This window comes from Poecilia formosa, unplaced genomic scaffold (genome assembly GCF_000485575.1).
Source record: "Poecilia formosa unplaced genomic scaffold, Poecilia_formosa-5.1.2 Scaffold694, whole genome shotgun sequence".
NCBI classification, from domain to species: domain Eukaryota; kingdom Metazoa; phylum Chordata; class Actinopteri; order Cyprinodontiformes; family Poeciliidae; genus Poecilia; species Poecilia formosa.
This window is the reverse complement of record NW_006800633.1, coordinates 221-22,216: the sequence shown is the minus strand read 5'-3', so window position 1 is coordinate 22,216 and position 21,996 is coordinate 221. Positions and strand designations below refer to the sequence as shown.

At 40.5% G+C, this 21,996-nt stretch overlaps 1 protein-coding gene across 1 annotated transcript; it reads right to left on the bottom strand.

The window, feature by feature from the left end:
- Window positions 1-6,051: 6,051 nt before the first annotated feature.
- Window positions 6,052-21,498, bottom strand: LOC103130911 (supervillin-like). Its single transcript, XM_007542437.2, has 22 exons — window positions 21,381-21,498; window positions 17,910-18,057; window positions 17,523-17,597; window positions 17,302-17,388; window positions 16,335-16,518; window positions 15,964-16,136; window positions 14,614-14,769; window positions 13,999-14,135; window positions 13,055-13,202; window positions 12,828-12,973; window positions 11,839-12,014; window positions 11,493-11,628; window positions 10,330-10,630; window positions 10,081-10,235; window positions 9,875-9,977; window positions 9,239-9,446; window positions 9,024-9,157; window positions 8,789-8,944; window positions 7,708-7,851; window positions 7,345-7,457; window positions 7,091-7,246; window positions 6,052-7,001 (listed from the first exon to the last, which is right to left on the bottom strand). Exons 2-22 carry the CDS (start codon window positions 18,028-18,030, stop codon window positions 6,915-6,917), a joined length of 3,096 nt encoding a protein of 1,031 aa, XP_007542499.1. The 5' UTR covers window positions 18,031-18,057; window positions 21,381-21,498; the 3' UTR covers window positions 6,052-6,914.
- Between the last annotated feature and the right edge of the window lie 498 nt (window positions 21,499-21,996).

The window sequence follows — 21,996 nt, the reverse complement described above, 5'->3', positions numbered from 1 at the left end:
CTCTGCTCCTTTGTCAATAAAGAAATCGAGCTTGATGCAACTGATGCAACGCGACTGAAATCTTTCACGTTGACAAAAGTTGACAAATCTGCAGCTGTGAGTTAAATGTGGCAGACTGGTTGGTAAAAGACCTGTCCTGTGAAGAGTTCGGTTTTAGATAAGAACCAGAAAAGATGCGTATGAGTTGCTACTGAAACCTCGCACAGCGTACCTTACAGTTTGCACTGATGTCCGGGGCATCTAAAGAACCAGGTTGTTCTGCACATGTGGCTAGATTTCAGTTTTGGTTCACAGTTGCTAATCTGCTTTACTTCATGAAATAAAAATTAACATCAGAGTCAAAAACTGTCAGTTCCTCTCATTAGTTCAAACTACGTTAAAACAAAGTAAGCAGGACTCTTATGATTACTGAATATATACATACATGTATTTTTCATTTTTCAACCAAAATCCCAAATGAATGGCATTTTGTAAAACATGAAGTTCTATCACACATTAAATATTCCTGTTACTTTACCTGTGTTTTATGAATTGCATGTTTTATGAATTGCATGTATACTGGGATGAAGAGTGTAAAACCTACAGCCTGTTTCTGTACGTTGTCTTTGTCTCGTCATCGGAGTAGCACCATGAGTGCCCCCTAGTGGTCAGATAATGCATTAGCTGTATTAGTTAGAAAATACAGTTGAAAGCTGATATTTTCACACTGTAAAAAGACAGAAAACCATTTTTGCACTCTGTAACATCAAATCTGATTAAACTTTCCTGTTTTATCTTAGTAAAGATTACAAAAATGATTTATATTTTTCTAAATACCATGATTGGTGAGTCCGTTTGGGAAAGCATAAATTGTCTTGCCATGGCTTTGTTAGGTTTTCTGGTTCATTTGTAACATTTGAATGTCTTGGATGGCCACTTGTAGATATTTTTTGACATATTGGAAAAATCTAAAGAAATCAGACAAGATATAAAGGTAAAACAATCCCTCTTCCTGTTCAGGAAGGAGATGGATTCTGTGTCTTGCAATTTTGATATAAACTGTATTTATCAACCCCAAAACAAAAGTTAAAGATCTTGTGAAGATGCCTGTTGAAACAATTAAAAAAAATATGTGTTTTGTATCCATCAAGTTTCATTTGTTGGTCCAACTCCCCTGACAAGTCAGCCATTTTGAGCTGTCAGGTTCTAACTAATTATCTCCTCAGTTTACCTCTTCTGTTCATCTTAATTAAATTCAGTTTAATTACAAAGCACCGATTCAAAACAAATATCATTGCTTGGCACTTTGCAAAAATAATTTAATCAAATCAGACAGACAAATTCGGATACGTTCCAATTTAATCAGAGGCAGTGCAGACGAGTTCAGTTTATTATTCAAATTTGCAAAGAAAGTTTTCTAAGGAAGCCCAGGAGATTGCATCATGTCACAGACTTGCAGCAGTCACTCCTTCAGAAAGATGTGTGTCCTCATAGTGAGGTAATTAAATAAACCTGGAACAGCAGCAAAGAGCTCTTTACTACTTGAAAATAAGGCAGTTTGATGATGATCTAACCAGAATGGGCAGATTTTTACCCTCTGCTTCGTTTTTACACCAAACAGGTTTTCAATTATTTTACGACCAGGAATATGTCACATTTTTCAAATAAAAAAAGACGCCTTTTGAAACTGAGGAAATATGTCGCAATTCCTAACGAGTTTCGTTTTTTTCAAGAAAAACAAATCTATTAACCTTCTGAAGCGTTGCACTTACGACCTCCCTCTCAGTTTGGGTGGTGTTTGTATCGGTTGGTGTTTGTATTGGTCTGTGCTTCTGCTGTTTGGGTTCCACTGTGGGGTATATATTACTGTATATATTACTGTTTGAAGGCCGACCTGCAGCCACTGGGTTTAACAACACTGAGTGAAATATCCACAGTGAAGTAGACCACACCAGTATTCAGTCAGCTGATTTATTCTGCAGCTCCAAATGTGGAGATGAATCAAATACCTCCAGAAAATATCAAATCCACCAGGAAAAAACCCCCCAAAAAACATGGAAGTGTTTCATTGTAAAGGTAATTCATGTTTACCTTATTGTTTTTTTTTTAATTTAACATCAATTAATGCTTAATAATATTTTGATAAAGATATGTTAAAAACCCTACTCTGTGCTTTGAAGTGCACAGAACTTCAGACCAGATTATACTTTTGAAGAATCAAAGTGTTGCAGTGGCTTTCATAAAGAGTTTTTGTTTGTTTGTTTGTTTGTTTCTCTGCAACAGGAAACACAATTTACTGACTCCAAAATCTATTATCCTGCAGCCCAACCTTATTATTACACTGACTGTTATTACTCAGTACCTGTAGCCTGGGCTTTTCTGTGGCTCTGATAACACTCGGCTACTTTCATCGCACAATAAAGGGAGATCTAATGCTCTCAACACACAATCAACTTCCTCATGATTGTACCCAATGTCTTTTTATCTCATGTGCAATTTAAGATAATAGTTTGATTCATAAGATATGACTCAACTTCCTATTTATCCCGCTTATGTCCTGCTGTGTGGAGAATCTGCCATTTTGTAGAGGAGCTTGAAGGAATTTGTGATAATGGTGCAGTGAAAGTGGTGCACAGTTTGTTTTTATTGTTTTATTGTTGCTATTGCTGCTGTGCTCTCCTTGGTCCTTTCTTTCCACAGAAGCTTTTTTAAAAGGTATTCACCCATCTGAGGTGTTTTGCTCATTTTTTATGAATCAATCATAACCAACAAAATTGGGCTTTCACAACAAAAACATCTGATTTCTGCAAAAAATTCTTTCATTCTCCCTCGCAAAACTGTTCAAGCTGATGGCTTTACCCAAACTGCAGAGGACGGTCAATGCCTTCCAGATTTTTGAGTATCCATCCCCTGACTTATACATTTGTCTTCAGCCAGGAATGCTGATGAGCCAGTGACTGGACCTTCCAGAGACCTTTATAATACAATCAATAGAGACACTTGTCGCACGTATTTGATCTCCCTTCCGGTCATTGTGAAACTAGTAGCCCTGACTGACTGGATCTCTGTTGAATTAACTCTGTGTTTAACTCTTTCCTGTCCTTTAAACTGGTTATTTCATTCCAATGGAGGTATAGTCCTCATTTCCTCTTGTTTTTGGTGGTATTTCCTTCTAATGTTACTGAATGTTCAGATAAAATGTGTTGGATGCCATAGTGAGGGTTTTTTTTTTCTGCTGTAATTGTTCAAAAGTCTGTGAGAACTTGCTGAAAATTCATGTCGCCAGCAGAGATGAAAGGTCAGACCGCTACTGGGAGGTGTGCCAGGGAGAAACATTAATGAGCAGCATTATCCCTTTCCCACTGTCTTCAGTGCAAACACACCACGGTGTGCAAGCAGCCAGAGGTTACTGCAGGATTCCTTCAGTTCGTGTTGGGGGCTGCGTTCAGGTCACGCAATACATTTTTCAAGGCCATGGGTTTCTCACATGAAACCAGGATTCCTTTTTATTTTTAATCTTTATCCAGTCAAACGAGATAGAAGGGCTTTGTGTGTTATATATCCTGTTTTGAAAGGCGTCTATGGAGTAAGGTGTATGTATTGCATTATGTGGAAACAGATTGATTCTTTATTGTGTAGCTGTTTTCAGATTCTGAGGAGTAATTATCACTTCTTCATGTATTTATAATGGAAAGAAACTAAACAAAAAAGAATGAAAATATAATAACTGTGGAGCAGCAGTTACTGAGGAAACCACAGAACCGAAATAAAAAAAAGTCCAGCCTGGTGGTGATTTCTCTGCAGAAGTTTCCTGCTACTCTAATTCAGTTCCGTTTTTATCTCTGCATTGGCCGTTCAGGACCGGATGGTTTTAAGGCTCTAACTTTGTTTTCATGTCTTTCGGTTCGTGTTTTGGGCATTTGCTGTGTCTTTCTGGGATGAGACCCAGGTCCCTCCTGATTCCTGGCAGTCGCAATGTGGCAGATGTCTAAATTCACACCATGCACAGAGCTGCTCAGGCATGGAAAACAAAATTTGTCCATTTGGTCCGTTTACTAGAGGGGATTTCTGGAAAAGTTGCAAATTTAAAAGTATCACCGCCCAGTTGCTGATGCTACTTTTTGCTGGCTGTGATATGAAAATATTTCTCGACTGCTGTGAGTTAAAAATTTGTAATCCCATATGACTCCCAGATTTCAATTCTCTCACATTCACTTGGAGGCTGGTTTTTAAATGTTGGGTTAAAAGTTATATTCTTTTTTTATGTACTTTTAGGGAGACACAGTTATGCTGACATGCACTGTCTGGCCACTTTATTAGGAACACCTGACTACTGCTCCTGTAGGCTTCAGGACCGCTCCTCAATCATTTTGGTCCACAATTACATGACAGAATATTACAAACGCTGCATATTAGTTCATAATGTGAATTTTATGTTCCACCACATCCCAAAGGTTCTCTACTGGGTTTCAATTTACTGAATGAGATTTGATTATTTGTAATATTTCATCATTAGCTTTTAAATGAGTAGTTATTCCAAACACTGAAATGTGCTCTCAAACAGAAAATGTTGCATTTTTTTAAAGTAATATGTTCACTTACTAGAAATAGCTGCATCTATCCATAAGGGGGGAAAAAACAACAACAAAAAATGATTTGGTAAAGTGCACCTCCAGGAAATCTTCTGGCTCATTTTCAGGCAGGATTTGAAGTCCTGATGAAACCACTTAAGTATCCTGCAAGTCCCAACTCATTCATCTCACACCAGCACAGAGTCGTCCAGCTGATGTGGCTTGCGTTGGCCGTTTCGTTGTGTCTCCACATGTAGGGACGCTGCAGCACCTGAGGCGGGAGGCAGAGTGATGCAGATGATTAATGCTGGCAGGGCAGAGTTGATACACGATAAACAAACAAACAGGCCGCCCAGTCGCTGTTCTGAGGAAGCGCCGACTGGCTCGTGCCATCTGTTGTGTGGATAACTTTGCCTCTGCATGCCTGTTGGCATCAATAAGACATGAGGACACGGAGAGAGGGGCGGCTCTTTGATTTTTAAATAAGGCTCCTCCACATTGTGTGCATACGAGCTGCATAAAAACACCCCAGCAGTTGGATTTACACATGCATTCCTAAATAAACAGGTGCTGTTTAAAACAGCTATTGCAATGCATGAAGCAAGCAATATTCATAATCAGTCACTGCATTCATGAAACAAAGGTATCTAATTTGTCTTACAGGTTTTAATTTTAGTTAATGATTTATGGGTCTGCAAGGCTTCACGGATTTCAAGTAAAAAGTTTCACAGCTAAAAGGCTGGGCAAATAGCACCCTCTGGCGGCTAAAACAAAGAAAACATCTATTTTAACTTCCTACGGGGGAAAAACGGTTCTGCACATCTTCCATTAACATTACAATTCTACAATCATCACAGAGCAGCAAAATCAGGACAAGAAAAAAAAAAGATGGCATAAGTGCATAAATGTTTGCAAATTATATTCTTAACTCTTTTCTTTACATTTGACAGAAAAACAAAATGGATGGAAATTATAATTTACCAATGAACGATAATCATATATTAGGTGTTTTAGAGTTTATAGGTCATAACAATGCTAATTAATGAAGTTTAAGTTTCAGAATATTTCAGCTTTTTGTTTTCCAGGCTGCAGCCTTAATGTTTCAGTTAAGTGTATTAGAGGAACTTTATCTGAACAGCTGCAGAAACATGCAAGATGAAACCTCACTCCGCCTTTGGAAATGTCTGGAGATACGCAGCTTTTTACCAAAACTAAAACTTCCATTTAGCCAGCTTTCCAATTGTTCTTGTTCATGTGTTTCAAGTTGCTGACTTGCCTCAAAGCAGTGTTTGGATATACTCCATTAACTCATGAAATCAACTTTCTTCTGCATTTAGGATATCGGTGTAACAAAAAAAGCAACATTAAAAGACATTTCTTTCTGAATTTAATCTGATTCTCTTATTTTGATCAATGTTAACAGTGAACTATCTTTTTAGTTTATAAATTGAGTGAATATTTGTGATAAGTAGATGTTCGAATAAAAACAGTCACTTCCAAGTTATACATATATATATTTTTTTATTTTAAAAGAAATACTGATCATCTCATTCCCAAACCTGACCAATAATACAGATCAAATTTATCACAAACAGATTGAAACAAATGAAAAGAGCATTACAAAAAACAAAACTAAAACCTCACCGGCAGTTTTTTATGTGGCGTTTCAACACAAAAAAACAGATACTGAGTTTTCTAATACAGGCAAGTTTATGCAGCAGTTTCTTACTCACATTCTCTCATAGTCACAATGTAACACATGCAACGCTTCTAAAGTTCAGATTTTACCCAAACTTAGACAAGCGCTCAAAAAAAAAAAAAAAATGAACAAATGGTATATGAAGACAGACGGCTTAGTTTTGGTCCCAAACAACCAGAAGGAGGTCAAAAAGAGCCCAAATAAAGAGTTAATATTCAGTACCAAACAATACAAGTGTTTTAGTTGGTCCAACAGTAAAAAATAGATTGTTAAAAAGTTAGTTATATAAGCAAAAAGATTGGTTTGAGCCAATCTGGTTTGTTTTGAGCAGTCTTGTCCCCTGTTGACAGAGCCTGCTCCTTCAGTTCAAATGGAAAAAAAAAAGGTTTTAAACCATAAACAATAATTAACACATCTGAGTAAACCTCAACAAACATTAACAGTATCTTACATATTTATAATAGTGTGAAGGGAAAAGATTAATTGCACATAATCGTTGGTTAAAATGTAAAATGGGACAAAAGTTATTAAAACCACATAATAGTACATTTAAATTTTTTAGTTTTTACATATGACAATTTTTTTTTAAAACAAAAAACAAGGAATAAAAATGTAATAAAAGCTGCAAAGAAGAGTAAAAAACAACAGAGAGTGTGTGTAGAGTTTTAAAATAAACCCTTGCTCTTCTTCAGGTTCTGCTGCTTCCAGTTTGGCAGGGCGTTGAACTCGACGCGACTCATCTCGAAAAGCGTCTTGCGGGAAAACAAACGGGACACACAGAAATCAGAACGTGGTTCTCTTACACACACACACACATTGAGCCCAGTGGGGGGTGTGGTACCTTGAAGTCCTGGTCTGACAGGTAGTCCTCCAGCCGTAGCGGGTCCACTCCCTCCGGCAGAGGCTTCCTGGTCAGCTCCTCGATGGAGTACTGCTGCTTGCTCAGTTTGGACAGAGCTTCTTTCACCAGGATCACTTTGCTCTTGGAGCTTCCAGTCTGCATGTTGTTAAAACACACACACACACACACACACACTTAATATAAAACATTCACAAACACAGGAGGAGGATGACGAGGATGTATTTGTTAGTGACCTTAGAAGTGATGCTGGTGTTTTTCTCCCAGTATGGGAAGATGTTTGTGAAGGTGAGAGGCTCCAAGCCTGCGAGGACCAGGTAGGCCTGAGGGGGGCGCCGGGGGTTCTTTTCTGCAAGTCGGCAAGAAAATAGCAACCGAAATGTTTATTTTTGGTTTAAAAGTTTAAGTTTTATTATATTGAGCCAAAACTGCTGACAAAAATAAAAACTTAAACAAAACCAAATGAAATCAGCCTTTTTGTTTGGAAAGGGAATTTATTCCAGGAAAAAAAAATGGATGACTTCTGCATTTTGGCACATTTACAGTTAAAAAGTCACTTGAGCCAAAGGGCCAAAATGCACGTGTGTGTCAACTTTAACCTTTGCAGTACTGCAGCACGGTTTCCATGGCGCACTTCCTCTCGCTGTCCCAGCGCATCTTTGCAGATCCGGTGCTCTGGGTGTCGTCCGGCTGCCAGCCCTGCCACAGATACACCTCCATGCGGTTGTCCAGGAGAAACAAGGCTGACGAAGAAATGAGAACAAAAACCGTAAGAAGGAATCCAGCAGAAACGGATAACGGTTAAAAACAGCTGCTGTAAACAAAGTACATGAAAGTCAGGCTAGGAATAACTTTAGGAGGTAAAGTTACAGAGCTCCCAGGTTTAATGTTACAAGGAATGTTCCTTTTTGTCTTTCTAATAATTGCTCCTCCAATATGGAGGCATGTGGTCAATCCTGTTTGTGGTTCCTGAGAGTTAACGCAAACACCAAGGACCAGGAGGAACAAACAACCCACTAAAGCACAGAAAATAAAAACTTGCTTATATATTGTTTAAAAATGTTGAAATATCTCTGGAAGTCCTTTTCAACATAAGATGGATTTAATCTCTCTGACCAGTTAATTCAAAATATCTCAAATAGAAAATCTGTCTAAAGAAATCTCTGAATAGTTCGGAGATATCTTCAAATTAATTTTGACTAGTCAAACTTGTAGCTACAGATATTTCTAATTAAATTTGGCCTAGTCATTATTTAATTTGATACGATTAATCAGATAAAAATAATTTGCACATTTTGCAGATTTTTCATAACTGATTAATCCAATTCATCTTTACAGGTCTCTATATCTCCCATATAAAAATACATTTAAGATATCTTTAATTAGAAATATGACTAGTCAAAACAATTACATTTGTTAAATTTACTTTATGTCTAGTCATAGTTTGTTGATATCTGAAATATACGTTTCAGGATATAATTAATTGCAGATATCTTGCATTAAAGCTTCCATATAAATTATGACATTGATTATACAAGTCAGAATATAATTAAAAATATCTGAATTTACCAATACATCTATTCATGAACCAATTTCCGATATCTGGACTGTTACGTGTGGTGAAGCTGATTTTATGCTAAAACTGCCTGCCATACCTATGTGCAGCTGTTGGAGCGTTACCTGGCTGCTGTGCGGAGTAGAGGCTCTCCTGCAGGAAGGGCATCGCCATGACGCCCTCCGTCACCCTGGCTGAGTACAGCTGCTCCTCCCATCCGAACATCCCAGAGCTGGCGCTCAGCCGGAACAGGCGGGGGGTGTAGTTGTACTTTCCAGGATCTTGATAACAAACACACGTCTTCCATTTAGCTCATTGCTAACTCGCCACCAGCGCACCGACCTCCCCCACCCCTCTTACCTTCCAGCATACAGTCGTAAGCCTTCTTGTCCTGCGGGCCTAAAGCATTCAAAACCTCTGCCGGCTCAGAGCCTTCCTCCACCTCCTCCACCCTCAGCTTACTGCTGCTGTTCAGTCCCAGCTCTGAGGGACACCTGAGGAAGAGGCAGACCTATGAGTTCCCTTCAGGAGACAGTGAGGCTGTGAAGACCTTTCAGTTTCATCCCAAATCCTACCTCTGCTTCAGTTTGTCTGCTGCTCTTTTGGCCACCTGCTTGGCGTCTGCATGGGCTTTGCATCCGTGCCAAAGGTAGAGGAGAGCTTTCTGAGCGTTAAGCAGCACCAGGCTGGCACGGGAACGCAGGCTGGCACGCTCACACGCCACCTCCACCAGGGAGGCCTCGGCCTCGGCCTCGCCGCGCACGCAGAACAGCCTCCAGCCACCTGGATGCAGCAAGCAGAGGGTGTTACTGCAGTCAGGATATGGGAGCTCAGCCGAGAGCTTCCTGGGTGTTTTTATGGAAAAGTTCAACGAAACAGGAAGAGCTGTTAGTTATTTAAAATAAAAAGCACAAAAGTTCACAATGAGCTGCAATTGTGGGTTTTATTTAAGAAACTTGCAGAAAACCAGAGGATGGAAGTAAAGAATGAAAGGAAATAAATTAATAAAGGAGAGAAAGTAGGAAAGAAGTTATAGATTAGAGGAAAGAGCAACATGAGAAACGAATAAAGGGAGAAAAGAAGGACGCAAAGGAAGCAAGGACAGGAGCAAGAAAATCTAAATCTTGGGTTTACACAGGAAAAATCCTGAAATCAAACGATGCTTTCCTGAGCAGGAGCCCTGTCAGCTGCAGGAAGTGACCCGTTTGTACCTGAGCTGCTGGCAGCATCGTCTCTGCTGCCCTTATGGATGACCAGTCCTCCCTGGAAGAGCTGCAGGAAACATGGCGGCTCCTTACCCTGAGTCACCAACACCTGCACCGGCCAATCAGAAACAAGCATATGGAAGTCTGAACATTTCAGAGGAGGAGGCATCATGTGTTTGGATGTTTTTATTGACACTTGGTGATGAGCTGACCTGTGACCCCCGGTGGCTGCCCAGCTCCACGGTCATCAGGGCCGACGTTCCTTTCTCGCTGGCGCTGGAGTGCCGGCCTTGCCAGAAAAAACACGCCGTCCTCTCTCTGCCGGGAGCCGCTGTGCTCAGTTCTCCGGGTTTCTGCCGCTTCCCGACTGAGACAAGTCAGAAAAGCCAGCGTGACCCGGTGAATCAGACGCCCCGCTCTCTCTCCCCTCTGACGGCTCGACTCGTTTTCACGCGACTCACCGAGCGTGGTGATGGAGTATTTCCAGCGGATGATGTAGGCGTCGCCCTCGTGGAGCTGGCCCACGCTCTCCTCGGGAAGCTCCTCCTCGCCGTGCTCCTTGATGTGCCACGCCTCCACCGCCACGGTGGCCAGCTCCGCCTGCCTGCCGTCCTCGGTCTTCACCAGGCCGTAGCCTCGCTGCACGTCCACGCCCTCCAGGACGGTCCGCACCGGGTCGGCCTCGTTGTCCAGCAGCGCTTTGGCGTCGCACGGCTGCAGCTCCAAGTCAAGCGGGGAGCGCAGGGTGGAATGATCCGGGCTCTGAGTACAACAACAAAATACTTGGTTCTTGTTTTGTTTCTGCATATTCGAAAAAAAAAAAAAATGCAGCAAATATCTTAGTAGACTTAAAATAATTCAAAATTAACTTCAAAATAACTCTTCAACAATATACAGGAGCTTCTTTAAGGGAATAATCTCTTAAAAGTGATGAAAAAGTTACAGTTTCTCTGGCAGATCATTTCAACATTGAAAAATATAAAGTAAATGTTTCCAAATACACAGAATTTATTTCTATGATGAATGTAGTAAACACACTTGATAAAAAATAATTAGTTTCCATCTTAAGGAGGGGGAAAAAAATACAACATTAAAAGATATTTCTAATTGCTATTTGAAAAAAAAAATAGCAATTAGAAATATGTGGTAATGTGTTCATGATAATATTTATTTTTTAAATACGATATTCCACATTTTCTGCTTTTTCTACTTTTGAGGGTGTGGGGGGATTTTTAATTTTAATTAAGGACATTTAATTGGCTAAATTTAATGTCCTTCATTTTTGATATTTTCATTTATTAACTTTTGCAACCATGATGACATAACAATAAAATCGCCCTGTGTTTACATTAAATTTAATACTGATATTTTTATGCTAACAAATTAGCAAAAAAGAACTCGAGCTTGATTATGCATTGTTAGCAAAATTATTTATGCTTTCCGTCTAAAACAGCATTTGAAAATTAGAACTGTAATTTATTACAATTAATTTACCAAAACGTGTCCTGATGTCTACAGCCGATCAGGCTACGATGGGAAACGAACCATGAACCGGTAACACTGACTGACTCCAATCAGCTTTATGACCGGTACGGTTGGTGACTCTCGTTCCGGTCTCACCCACCTTGACTTCCTCTGCCTGAGCCGCTTCCTCTTTCTTCCGCTCGGCCCAGTCCAGGAACTTCTCCCTGAACAGCGACGTCTCGTTGTGCTCTGACAGCCGGCCGAACAGAGTCCAGCTGGGACGCCCCTCCCCCTTCCTGTAGGTCACACACAAACACACTTACTACAACACACATGCCGCCAAGTGTGTGTGCAGCTGTGCTGGAGCAGATTAACCACTAGGGGGCACCAAATAGACATGAAACAATGCAGCAGACGTTTCTCCATATTTATGCACAACTCAAAGGCGAGCAGCAGAAGTCATCATCTAATCTTGTCCTTTGGTGTCGTTAACTCGTCATACTCACTGAGGTACGTCCGTATTATTGCAGGAGGAATCCAGAGGGTTGACTCTGCAGCTGCTGTAGTCGTAGCTGCCGCTGTAGAGCTGTTTGCCCAGTTTGACAGCTACTTTTCTGTCACCCAAGGGCACATCTTTTCCGTGCCATACGTACACTTCACTGCCAAAGTCAAAGACTAAAACCTGGTGTGTGGGTTTAGCAGGAGAAAAGAAGATTGGAAAAGCTAATTTAGCTACAGAAACGGCAGAAAACATTTAAAATGGGCGATAAAGACGATCAGGAGATGGAGATGCAACAATCTGGCTTCTCATGTCAGATTCTGATTCAGGATTTTGTCTCATTCTGAATAATTCAGGTGATGAAGGCCAAGAAGAAAAGGCTCTTTGATACACCCAGCAGGAAATGAAGAGGGGACTAAATGTCAAATGATGTCCCTGTAGTGAATAAAATAAAATAAAATAACGCAGGTTCTCATGTGTTCCAAATGAGAACACAGGTTCTCATTTGGATTGCCAAATAATCCAAATAATAATAGGATTATTTGGCAATCCTAATAATTTAGGATTGCCAAAATTATTTCTATTTGCAGCGTGTCAGAAACAGAATGGTAAACAGAAATTTTGTGTCTATTTTAAATTGGAAATAAACAGGAAGTGGAGGGAGGGAGCAAGGAGGAGAGATTCTGAAGTTGGGAATCGAAGTATTGCACTAATTTAGTTATAAAGGTGGTAGAAGTAATTCATTCAACTGATGATCCTAAATGACCGACAATGGATATTTTTAGAAAGTTTACGTAAACATTTGGTTTTAACTGTGTAAACCTAAGATTTTGGATCTACTTCATGAATGATAATAAAATTAATTTAAGAATTACCTCCAAAAATGATAATTCAGCATCTAACCTGCAGATCTATCAAGGGAAAATCTCCTGATTCTGATCTCTGGTTGACTGATTGGTGCATCTCTAACAGTGATATGTTTGTTAGTGACGTTACCTCTTTAGAATCGAGCAGAGACACACTGGGGATGGAGGCCCAGGCATCTTCATGAGGCACCAGTTTGTCTCCCTGGAGTCTGTAAACCCCGTTAGAGTCCACCACCCCACTCTCATAGAGCTCGTCCTCCTCTGGGTCCCCTGCCCCTGTTACACACGCGCACAGATGCAGTATGTCAGTAATGGGACCACCCGTCTACTTATTCTGCTCATCTAAAACTTTCATACCTCTGTATTTAGTCTTTCCACCTATCAGGCTCCAGAACTCTTTGGCCCATCTGCTTTCAGTGTTGATGCCTTCCTCCAGCACGGACACCTGGGGAGCCTTGCAGCCAAGGTCCCGCTTGGCTTGAACAAAAGACGCCATCTCTGATGCCTGGCCGAAAAGAAGCACATGCAACACATCATATATGTGCATAAATGGAGGATTTACTGCAGGTATCTTCAAAGTGCTCCACGCAGGACGTAATCCTGTCCTAGATTAGCGCCAGACAGTCTGCTACCAGTCTGAGGCATGTCAGATTGTGCAATGATTGCGCGCCGACTTACAGCGTCCCATAAAAATAAATAAAATGCTGGAACTTATCAGCAGCTTCAGAGTCTCCAGAATGCCTTTCATTCAAAGTCAGAAATCTGGGTTTAGCAGCATAATCAGTAGAATGAGTTACAAACTACTATTATAAAGTCTGCACAGCGTATGTCATGCTATGTTGTGCAATGTTAAACCTGATGACAGCCTTTAGTGGCTCCATTCGACTTTTGCACCTGGACTGGCTCTGCTGCATTCTCCTCAGCAGACAGTCTGCATGCAATAAAACAGAATCAGACTGCAAATACAAACAACAAGGCTTTGGTCAAACTGTTCTCACATTTTGCGCATTGTTCTTCTAACATCTGTAGAAATGATAAAGCGACTGAGAACATAGCTGCTATTGTATTGAAAAGCCTAAAGCAGTCACATCCAGGAGCTTGAAAAACAGAACAAATACGAGATTTGTAAGCATTATTGTTTGCTTAATGTTCCAGCAGGTTTTCCCACAGCAGGACCTTGTTTTGTTTAATAGAGATGATTCACCAGGTGAACTGCTACCTGTCTAAACATGTCAACAGAAGTTGTGAAAACCCCCTTCTGGGGAACTCTGAAGCGTTTGATTCAGTGTGAGCTTCCGTACCTTGGCTTTTTCAATGACGTTGGCGAATTCTCCGCTCCACATAAAGCAGTGCTTCGGGGTTATGAGGAGGAAGCAGTCCCCGCTGTTCAGCGAGCGCGCCGTCGGTTCGACCAGGCGCACCTGGATGTGCCTCCGACCTGCGGACGGCAGCAGCTTTCACTTCCGTAACCAGGGGTCCCGAAACGGTTTTCATTTAGAACGACAGATTTGTCAGTCGTCTGTGGCCATTTTCAAAATGAATTTGTGGTAGGTATTTCTACGGTGGGAGGAAGAGGTTTAAATGTGGTTTTGGGAGATACTAGACACTGGGAGGAAGGAACGAAGTACAAGTAAGGACACAAGGCAGGGAAAGGAAGACGTAAGGGTTCATAGAAGGAGATAAGTTCAGAAAAAAGGGCAGACACAATAAAGGATTGAGGGAAGGACAGAAGACAAACAAATTCTCAAAATACAAATGTTTCTAGACTGAATAAAACAAACTTTAACCAGCATATTACAAAAGTAACTTCTTTTTGATTCTTCAAAATAAACCAGTCATTTTTCTTATGAAGTTGTGGACACCGTTAATGTTTCGCATCATGCAGAGAGACGGAGAATTCCCTTGTGTTTTCTGACCTTTGATGCGAATAAGCATGAGCTTGTGAAAAGGCACGGCGCTGTTGTTGGTCACGACCTCTGTGGACTTCACGCTGCGCAGGTTGACCTTGCGAAAGTTCTCCTTGCTGGCGAGCCCGGCCAACGCCACGTCCGCCAAGTTGGAATGTTTCGCCACTTTGTGGGGAAAGAAAACGAAATAAAACAAAGACGTGATTATTATATTGTACCAACAGTAGTGCCTCTTTTCAGGCATTAAGTCATTTCTGCGCTTTAGGCAAAGATATTATTTCATAGTATGACTAAAAAGCATCAACAATACTTCAGTAGAAAGTGCTAGAGATGAGTCACGCTTTCGTATTACTTGGTTCATGTGAGCAACATTAGACAACGCTCGTGTTGTAATCCTGCCCACATCCTCAAGTGAAAAGCTGAAGCAAGAGTAGTCTGCAGAGCAACAGAGTGCAGACATGCAAACAACCTATGACGTAGCATGAAAGTGTCCAGCAGCTGACCACATCATCTTTAAATACACCCAACTTGTCTCCAGCTTCAACATTTTCACAATACATGTTTTCAGTTTCCATGCGAACAAGTACAGTCAGATCCTTTTGGCTTTTTTTTTCTTTTTTTAAACATTTTGTCACACTATAATTACAAACTTTAGACCAACACAAACCTGAGCATAAATATGAAGGAAAACATTTTTTTTTAGTCAAACTAAAACTGTGGTCTGCATTCGAGTCATTGTTCTCCCAGCAGCTCCTCACTGTGTATATATGCAGCTCCTCCAGAGCTAACATTAGCAACGTAGCTGCTCCTGTGTCCCAGTTTAGGTGAACGGCAATGTGTTGCTGTCTGTAGTTGGGCCATCCTCTTTCCCTTTGAGATGAGCAGGACTCAGAGATCCTCAAAGCATGGGATGTTATGTGAAATGACTATTTTAAAATCCTCCATAGCTCACAGACCAGCCTGCGCCTTCGTATCCAATATCCTCCAATCAACCTCCAAGTCTTCACAGAACAGCTGCATTTACACTGTGGGATTGTGTATTGGGGTAAAATAGGCTGAAAACAAATGCAGGCCACACATTTCAGATTTTTATTTCTAAAAAAAAAAAAAAAAAAAGTAATCTCTTTTATTCCACTTCACAATTACATCATATTGTGTTGGTCTACCAGACAAAATCCCATTCATAAGCTGAGCTTTCTGGTTGTAGTGTCACAGGAAGTTTCACGGATGTGAAAATTAAGAGAAGCTAAACGTGGAAAAATCCAGAAGAGCGTCTTCACTGCTTTGTCATCCAGCTTATTTGCCGGATTGCTCTAGGTAAATATCTTATTTACTTTAGGGAAATGTGAGCAGACTTACTCCTCTCAACTTGAATCCTCTTGGTCTCCACTGACGCCACGTTAAGCCTCTGCTCGGTGTAAACCTGCCGGATGTCGTTACGGGCAGCGAGAGCCCGCAGGGGATTCCTGGAGCCCTGATTCCTTCTGGCTGGTCGCACCGCTCGCTTGTGCTCTGCTACCGCTGAGGTCAGCCTGGAGGCGAATTGCAACAAAGAAGTATTTTATTTATATTAAATAGAAAATACAATCTTGCTTTCTTAACACTTATGGACAGCAAAACTGTGTTAGTGCAAAACTGGAAAAGTGGAAGCAAATATTTCCTAACGCATCAGAGGTGATAAATATCACCAGGGCAAAAGAGAAAGACACATGGGATTGTTTTAAACTAACTTTGGTGTATCAGCCTGGATGTCACTCAGGTCTTCCTCAGTCAAAATCACGCTGGACTCCAGGAGAGTGGACGGGGAGACAGGTTTGTAGAAGTTGCCAAACGTCTCATCGTCGTCCAGAGTCATCACCTCTTTCTCCATCTCTGCCGTCACCTCGATGGTGGACGACTTGGCTTTGCCCACACCTAATCCCACAGAGCCCATGAAGAATGCCAGGAAACAGGAAGAATGAACTGATTTTCTTAGTAAAGTAGGAGAAGGAATTTATTTGTTTTAGCTGGTGAATGCTCATGACTTAGCATAGTTTAAAATAAGAGCAATATGCGGCCTTCTTAAATAAAATAAATTAGGGCTGTACAATATATTAAAAATATCTAGTCATTCATATCAGTGCATGCAGAAAGCTGCTGTTCTGTTAGCTAATAGTGGGGCTAATTTTTCATTTAGTGCTAGCCAACTAAAAATATTTAGTGAAATTATTTTTCTGGAAAAATTTGCTAATTTACTTGGCTGAGAAATTCTTCAAGTAATTAAACAGCAATATCCATGCTCTTATTTTGAAGTGCTGTTTACACAGAAGTTTCTTCTTTCCTCCGTTTTTCTCCATTTTTTTCTAAGTAGCTTTATTTAAAACAAGAGACGCACAGGAAAGAAATAAAAGTCAGACAGCAGAGAACAATGTTTGAACATAAAAACAATGTCCAAAGGAATTATAGAACATGTCAATTATAGTTTCAAAATTAAACTGGACCTTAAAGGTCGTAGTCTTTCAAGTGCAGACATAATTTGAATTAAAGTCATAATTTTAGCATTAGCTTCCGCTACATACCGTTTTGGTGTAGTGCTTTAGCGTTTGCAAAACTCATTTTTTTAGTTAGCAGCTTTGATACCTAAGAGTGTTAGTGAACTCATGCTTTGTTGACAGAGTCAAAATAAACATTTAAAGTAAATAGCAGCACAGATTGTACCTTTATTGTGGAGTTTGTCAAGGAAGGACTCCAACTTGTCGAGACGTTTATCTCCCTCCACTTTGACGTCAGTCCTAGTGGAGATTTCTGCCCGGTGGACAGAGAGATTTAGTCAGTCCATGTGAAGTCAGCAGGCAGGTTGAGGCGCCTAAACAGTCTCCTTAAACCACTAAGACCAGGTTTAAGAAACAAAAGCATTACAGTTGAATCCCAGACAATACCTTCATGTGGTTTCACAGGCGTGGCGTTGGACTTCTTCAGAGTGATGATAGGCGGCTCGTCCTTGGACACGAGACCTGAAGCCACACGACATGGAAGTTATTCCTTTCCTGGTTTTTCAAAGAGCTACAATATTAGCAGCTTGTGCCAGTTGGTGGTTGCGGTAGCTCAGGTAACATGTTGCCTTTCTTCGTATCTTTGTTTGGATTAGAGTTTCTACTGAGCTTTTGTCTGTTTTCCTGAAAGTTTTCTGCACGGTTTTATTTGCATTTTTCCTTCAGAGAGACGTTTGCAAAGCAAATTGCAGTGCCTGACACTGCTCATCAATATGCCTGTCAGGCTTAAGGATACAGCCGCACAGCAAATGAATAAAAGTAAAAGCACCCTACCTTTCTTGGCCATTCGTCCAGCCACCGTGAACTGAACCGAGTCATTGGCTGCTCCTTTGCCTTTGCTCTTCCACTGCTCCTCTTTGTCTTTGAGGATCTTCATCCTCTCTGCCAGCGACATCTTGGGCTCCAGATCAACATTGGACTTCTGTTGGATTCAGATACGACCCAGTTAGAACTCTGTGAGGACATTGATTTTCTCCAGCGCTGGTAGATTCCCATGCAATATATCTCACACATTAATAGATAAGGATGCAAGAAAAGTGTTTGCATGACACAAACTTAATTTAAAAAGAAGCATTCAGATTCTGACAGGATACAACCACAAACGTCCATGTCTTTTTTTTAATTATGTGTATGGAATAAACAAAAATGGTTGTGCTGGATTTTATTTAGGTTCATCAGACAACAAGAGGATGAATACAGAAAAAAACAGTTTTCAAATGTTTTACTTTCTTGCTAATTGTGTATTTCAAATAATTCAAGTAAGATGACAAAATGTGAATAAGCTAAATTGGTGTGAACAGTTTTGCAATTTTACAGAGACAAAAGATTTAAATATATGAATAATATCTGCAAGAACAAGTTGAGCCTCTGGTTTTCCAGCACTTATCATGTAGAGTTCATTATGTCTCTGTGATATACTCTCCTGTCATGCTAGCATTCAAAGTCGATGGTTCAAAAGTAACTTTATTAGGACACTGCAACTTAGCAGCGCCATTAAAGTAAATATAAACCCCCTCCACACACATATATTTACGGCATGTTAAGATTACATAAGAACTATTTCTATCACACACTCGTTTTTCTGTAAAAATGAGCAACTCAGAGTGTGTAATTCACTGTGACTGGCGACTTCATTTCAGCAGCAAGTTACAGCAGAAGCAGAGCCATCAGAAAGCAATCCCAAAAAGAAAAATGTCTGCTTTTGAAAAAAGGGCTTGCCGAGCATTCATCAACAAGTATTCCCGCTGTTGTGTGTTGACATGAAACGTGTCACGTTCTCTCACTTCAGAGCGACTCCAAGTCAACTTTAACTACTTGAAATTAAAGTAAAAGATAAACAAATGTTCAGGACTCCTGCAGCTAAGCAGCGAGTTGCAGTCCCAGAGGACGTTTTTCTTTGTGGCTGAATGATGATCTGTGGGATCTCCTGACTGTCGTCATCTTCACGCTCTGCAGTCATTTTAAGCATTTGCAGATGTCTGCAGCTTTAAAGGGGAAAACATGTTGGGATGAAGCAGTGATGAAAAGCACCCTGGCATGGGAAAATAGACGTGTTGGCGTTCCTTAAATCTTTTAATCATCACACTGAGGCTGATTGCTGTCGCTCCACAGAAAGATTGGAAGGAAAATAAAAAGTATATTGGATTCTATTCAGCAATGTAGCAGATGCAGAGTTGATGATTTTCAGACAAAGGATTCCCCCCAAAAAGTGACAACTTTATTTAGTAGTTTTGTCTAATAACAGACTAGACAGATATTAAAGCTGACATTTACAGGAAGCTGTTGTTTCTTGTGTCTTTCAACAACTTTTTAAATTGAATACTCCCTGTCGTGGACCATAGAAACAGAATTAACCACAGAAAAAAAAGAAGCATGTTTCCCTGGTGACATAAGAAAAGTTCAAAGAATCCCATTTGATCATCCTGATATACTGCAAACTGTTTCCAATCCCATCTCTGCTTCACACACACCCACACACTCGCAAACACAAATGGAAAACAGAGCTGCCATGTCTGACTGCCCATCAGCCGGGGCTTTAGCATCTCACCCAAGGGTGGATGAAACGAGTCGACCTACTGAGCCAGAGCCCTACAAAAACACTGGAGCTGAGCATCAAAATGAGCTCATTGTTTACTTTGCATGTAAAAAGAAGAGTTGACACGGGTGAGTAAAGCCCTCTTTCAGGCTTGTGCTGCATTTTATTGAAAAGATGGAAACTGAACATCTGTGTCTTAACGAGCAGCCTGGAGGTTTTTTCTTACATTTTCCTCTGCCATTCTGAGAAAAACCGGTCCCTGTAACATATGTACGTTGGTGACAGGAGTAATAAAAATGAAACCGTGCTTAGGAGTTTGAGAATGAGGTAAAATCTTGATTAAACGTCTAAACGTTCAGATCCAACCATATTTAACACAATGCAGCATTGAGTTAATTTTTCATCTGGTTGATATACAGTCGGGTTCAGCATAAGTGTCAACATATCCGCAGATAGAAGTCCTCTTTGTCCCCTCAATAAAACCATGCATATCACGAGCGACCAGCTGAACGCCGAGGATTTGACAGACTGATTAAGACATTAATGGTATGCAAACACCCAGCAGCTTCTTCAAATAAACACATCATATTTTATAAAACTTGAAATGCTTAAAGCACCACATTAGAGACACTTTAAATCGGTAGCATTCAGCGATGCTACCGTATATACATACACAACTACCTAAACATGAGCTCTATTACATTCTTCTGTCCCGTCATAAACTACAGCTACAAACCTGTCTGGAGTCAATCACAGAGGGGAAATATCTTGGCCTGACGGGACTCCAGAGATGATGAGGCCCCCAAAAACCTGCAGCTTTTCCCCTCTAACCCAGCTGTGGCCTTCAGCGTAAACACAGGTATAAACCACCTGTGAAGCAGCAAGATACATTTAAATTAGCTCCGACTTCTCTGTGAGGAACAAAAATGGAGACGGCTTGTCTGGGACACATGCTGCATGAAAAAAGCAACATAGTAAGAAGGGGTGCGCCGATAAATTGGTGCCGATTTCTTTCATTTTGGGAGGGAGGTCGGCAACAGGCCGATTCGTGACGAATCGATCTTTTCCACCAATCATCTCTCGCTCTCTGCTAAAGTCTGAAAATCAGCCATAGCTGCCTTTCCATTACAAATGTGTGCAGAACATTGTCAATGAAAATGCTGCACCATTATCCTCAAACTACTTCTTGTCTTCTTCTTTGTGGCTTGCACCAGTGGCAACATCTGCTTGTTGATCATGTGGCTTGTCTGATGCAAAAAAGGTGTTTTCATTGCTGCTTTTCAAAATAAACCAATTTTGATTCATCCCCCCCCCGCCAAAAAAAACACCACCATCCCAGCACCAAAACTTTTCAATTGAAAAACGAGTTTTTTTTTTTTTTCAGAATTGCCGTGTTTCTATTGAGCAAATTTATTTTCAAAATCTCAAATTGCGCAGTTGTATGGTCAATGGAAACACAAATATTCTTCACTTTTGACATGAGAGAGGGCTGACTGACAGACAAGAAGGGCATGATTAGTAATCAGTCACCCCACTGTTGCCAACTTAGCATCTTTGTTGCTATATTTATCAACTTTTCAGACAAATAAATGAATAAATAAACAAATAAATAATTGGAATTGGCCAGAAAACTGCAATCAGTGCATCCCTAATAGTAAGCAAGCCCATGCTAAACAGGAACATGCGCCATTTCATGTGCACACACTCACCTGGAGAAATGAGGAAAGGTAGACAGGCAGGTGTCAAAGTCAAAGAAAGGAGCAGAGTCTGTAGATGTAGACAGGAGCCACAGAGGGCAGGAGGAACTAGGAGAGCAATAAAAGAGTAAAAAACAAAGAAAGGAGGGAAGGAGAAAGGAAAATTACAAGCGGAGAATGGGGAAGATGCAGATTACGGTTTCAAGATTTTACACGGAAGTCTACAGGAAGCGTGGGTCATTTGCTGAGCACAAAGTGAGTGGGGTGGGAATGTTCATATGCGTTTGGAGATGCAAGGACAACAAATCATAATGTGCACAAGTGAATAATTTCTATTCAAAGTGGAAGGATATAAAACCAGTTTTCAGATCTAAAAGCTATAGAAAAAGAAAAAATATTATGCTGCAGGCCTTATACAGACAATCCTGTTTTTGTTGATTTGTTGACTCATTACATGTATACAAAACAAAGTATACATGTAATTTATACATGTAAATTTGGAAATGCAGGAAAATCCTGCATTTCCAAATTATTTATAGATTTACTATAATATGTTTGAAAAGTCTTCACAAGGGCAGACCTTCATTTACAGCCACAAAGCAGCTTTTTCCATGTCGTTTGCTGACCT

Bases quoted from the DNA above. Each gene is read 5' to 3' on its own strand.
- LOC103130911 (XM_007542437.2), bottom strand. From the start codon at position 18,030: ATGTCGCTGGCAGAGAGGATGAAGATCCTCAAAGACAAAGAGGAGCAG. The intron at 7,852-8,788 runs GTAACGCTCCAA...TTTCTTCGTCAG, and splicing joins CTACTCCGCACAGCAGCCAG to CCTTGTTTCTCCTGGACAAC. The intron at 7,458-7,707 runs GTTAAAGTTGAC...GCCGACTTGCAG, and splicing joins CGTGCTGCAGTACTGCAAAG to AAAAGAACCCCCGGCGCCCC.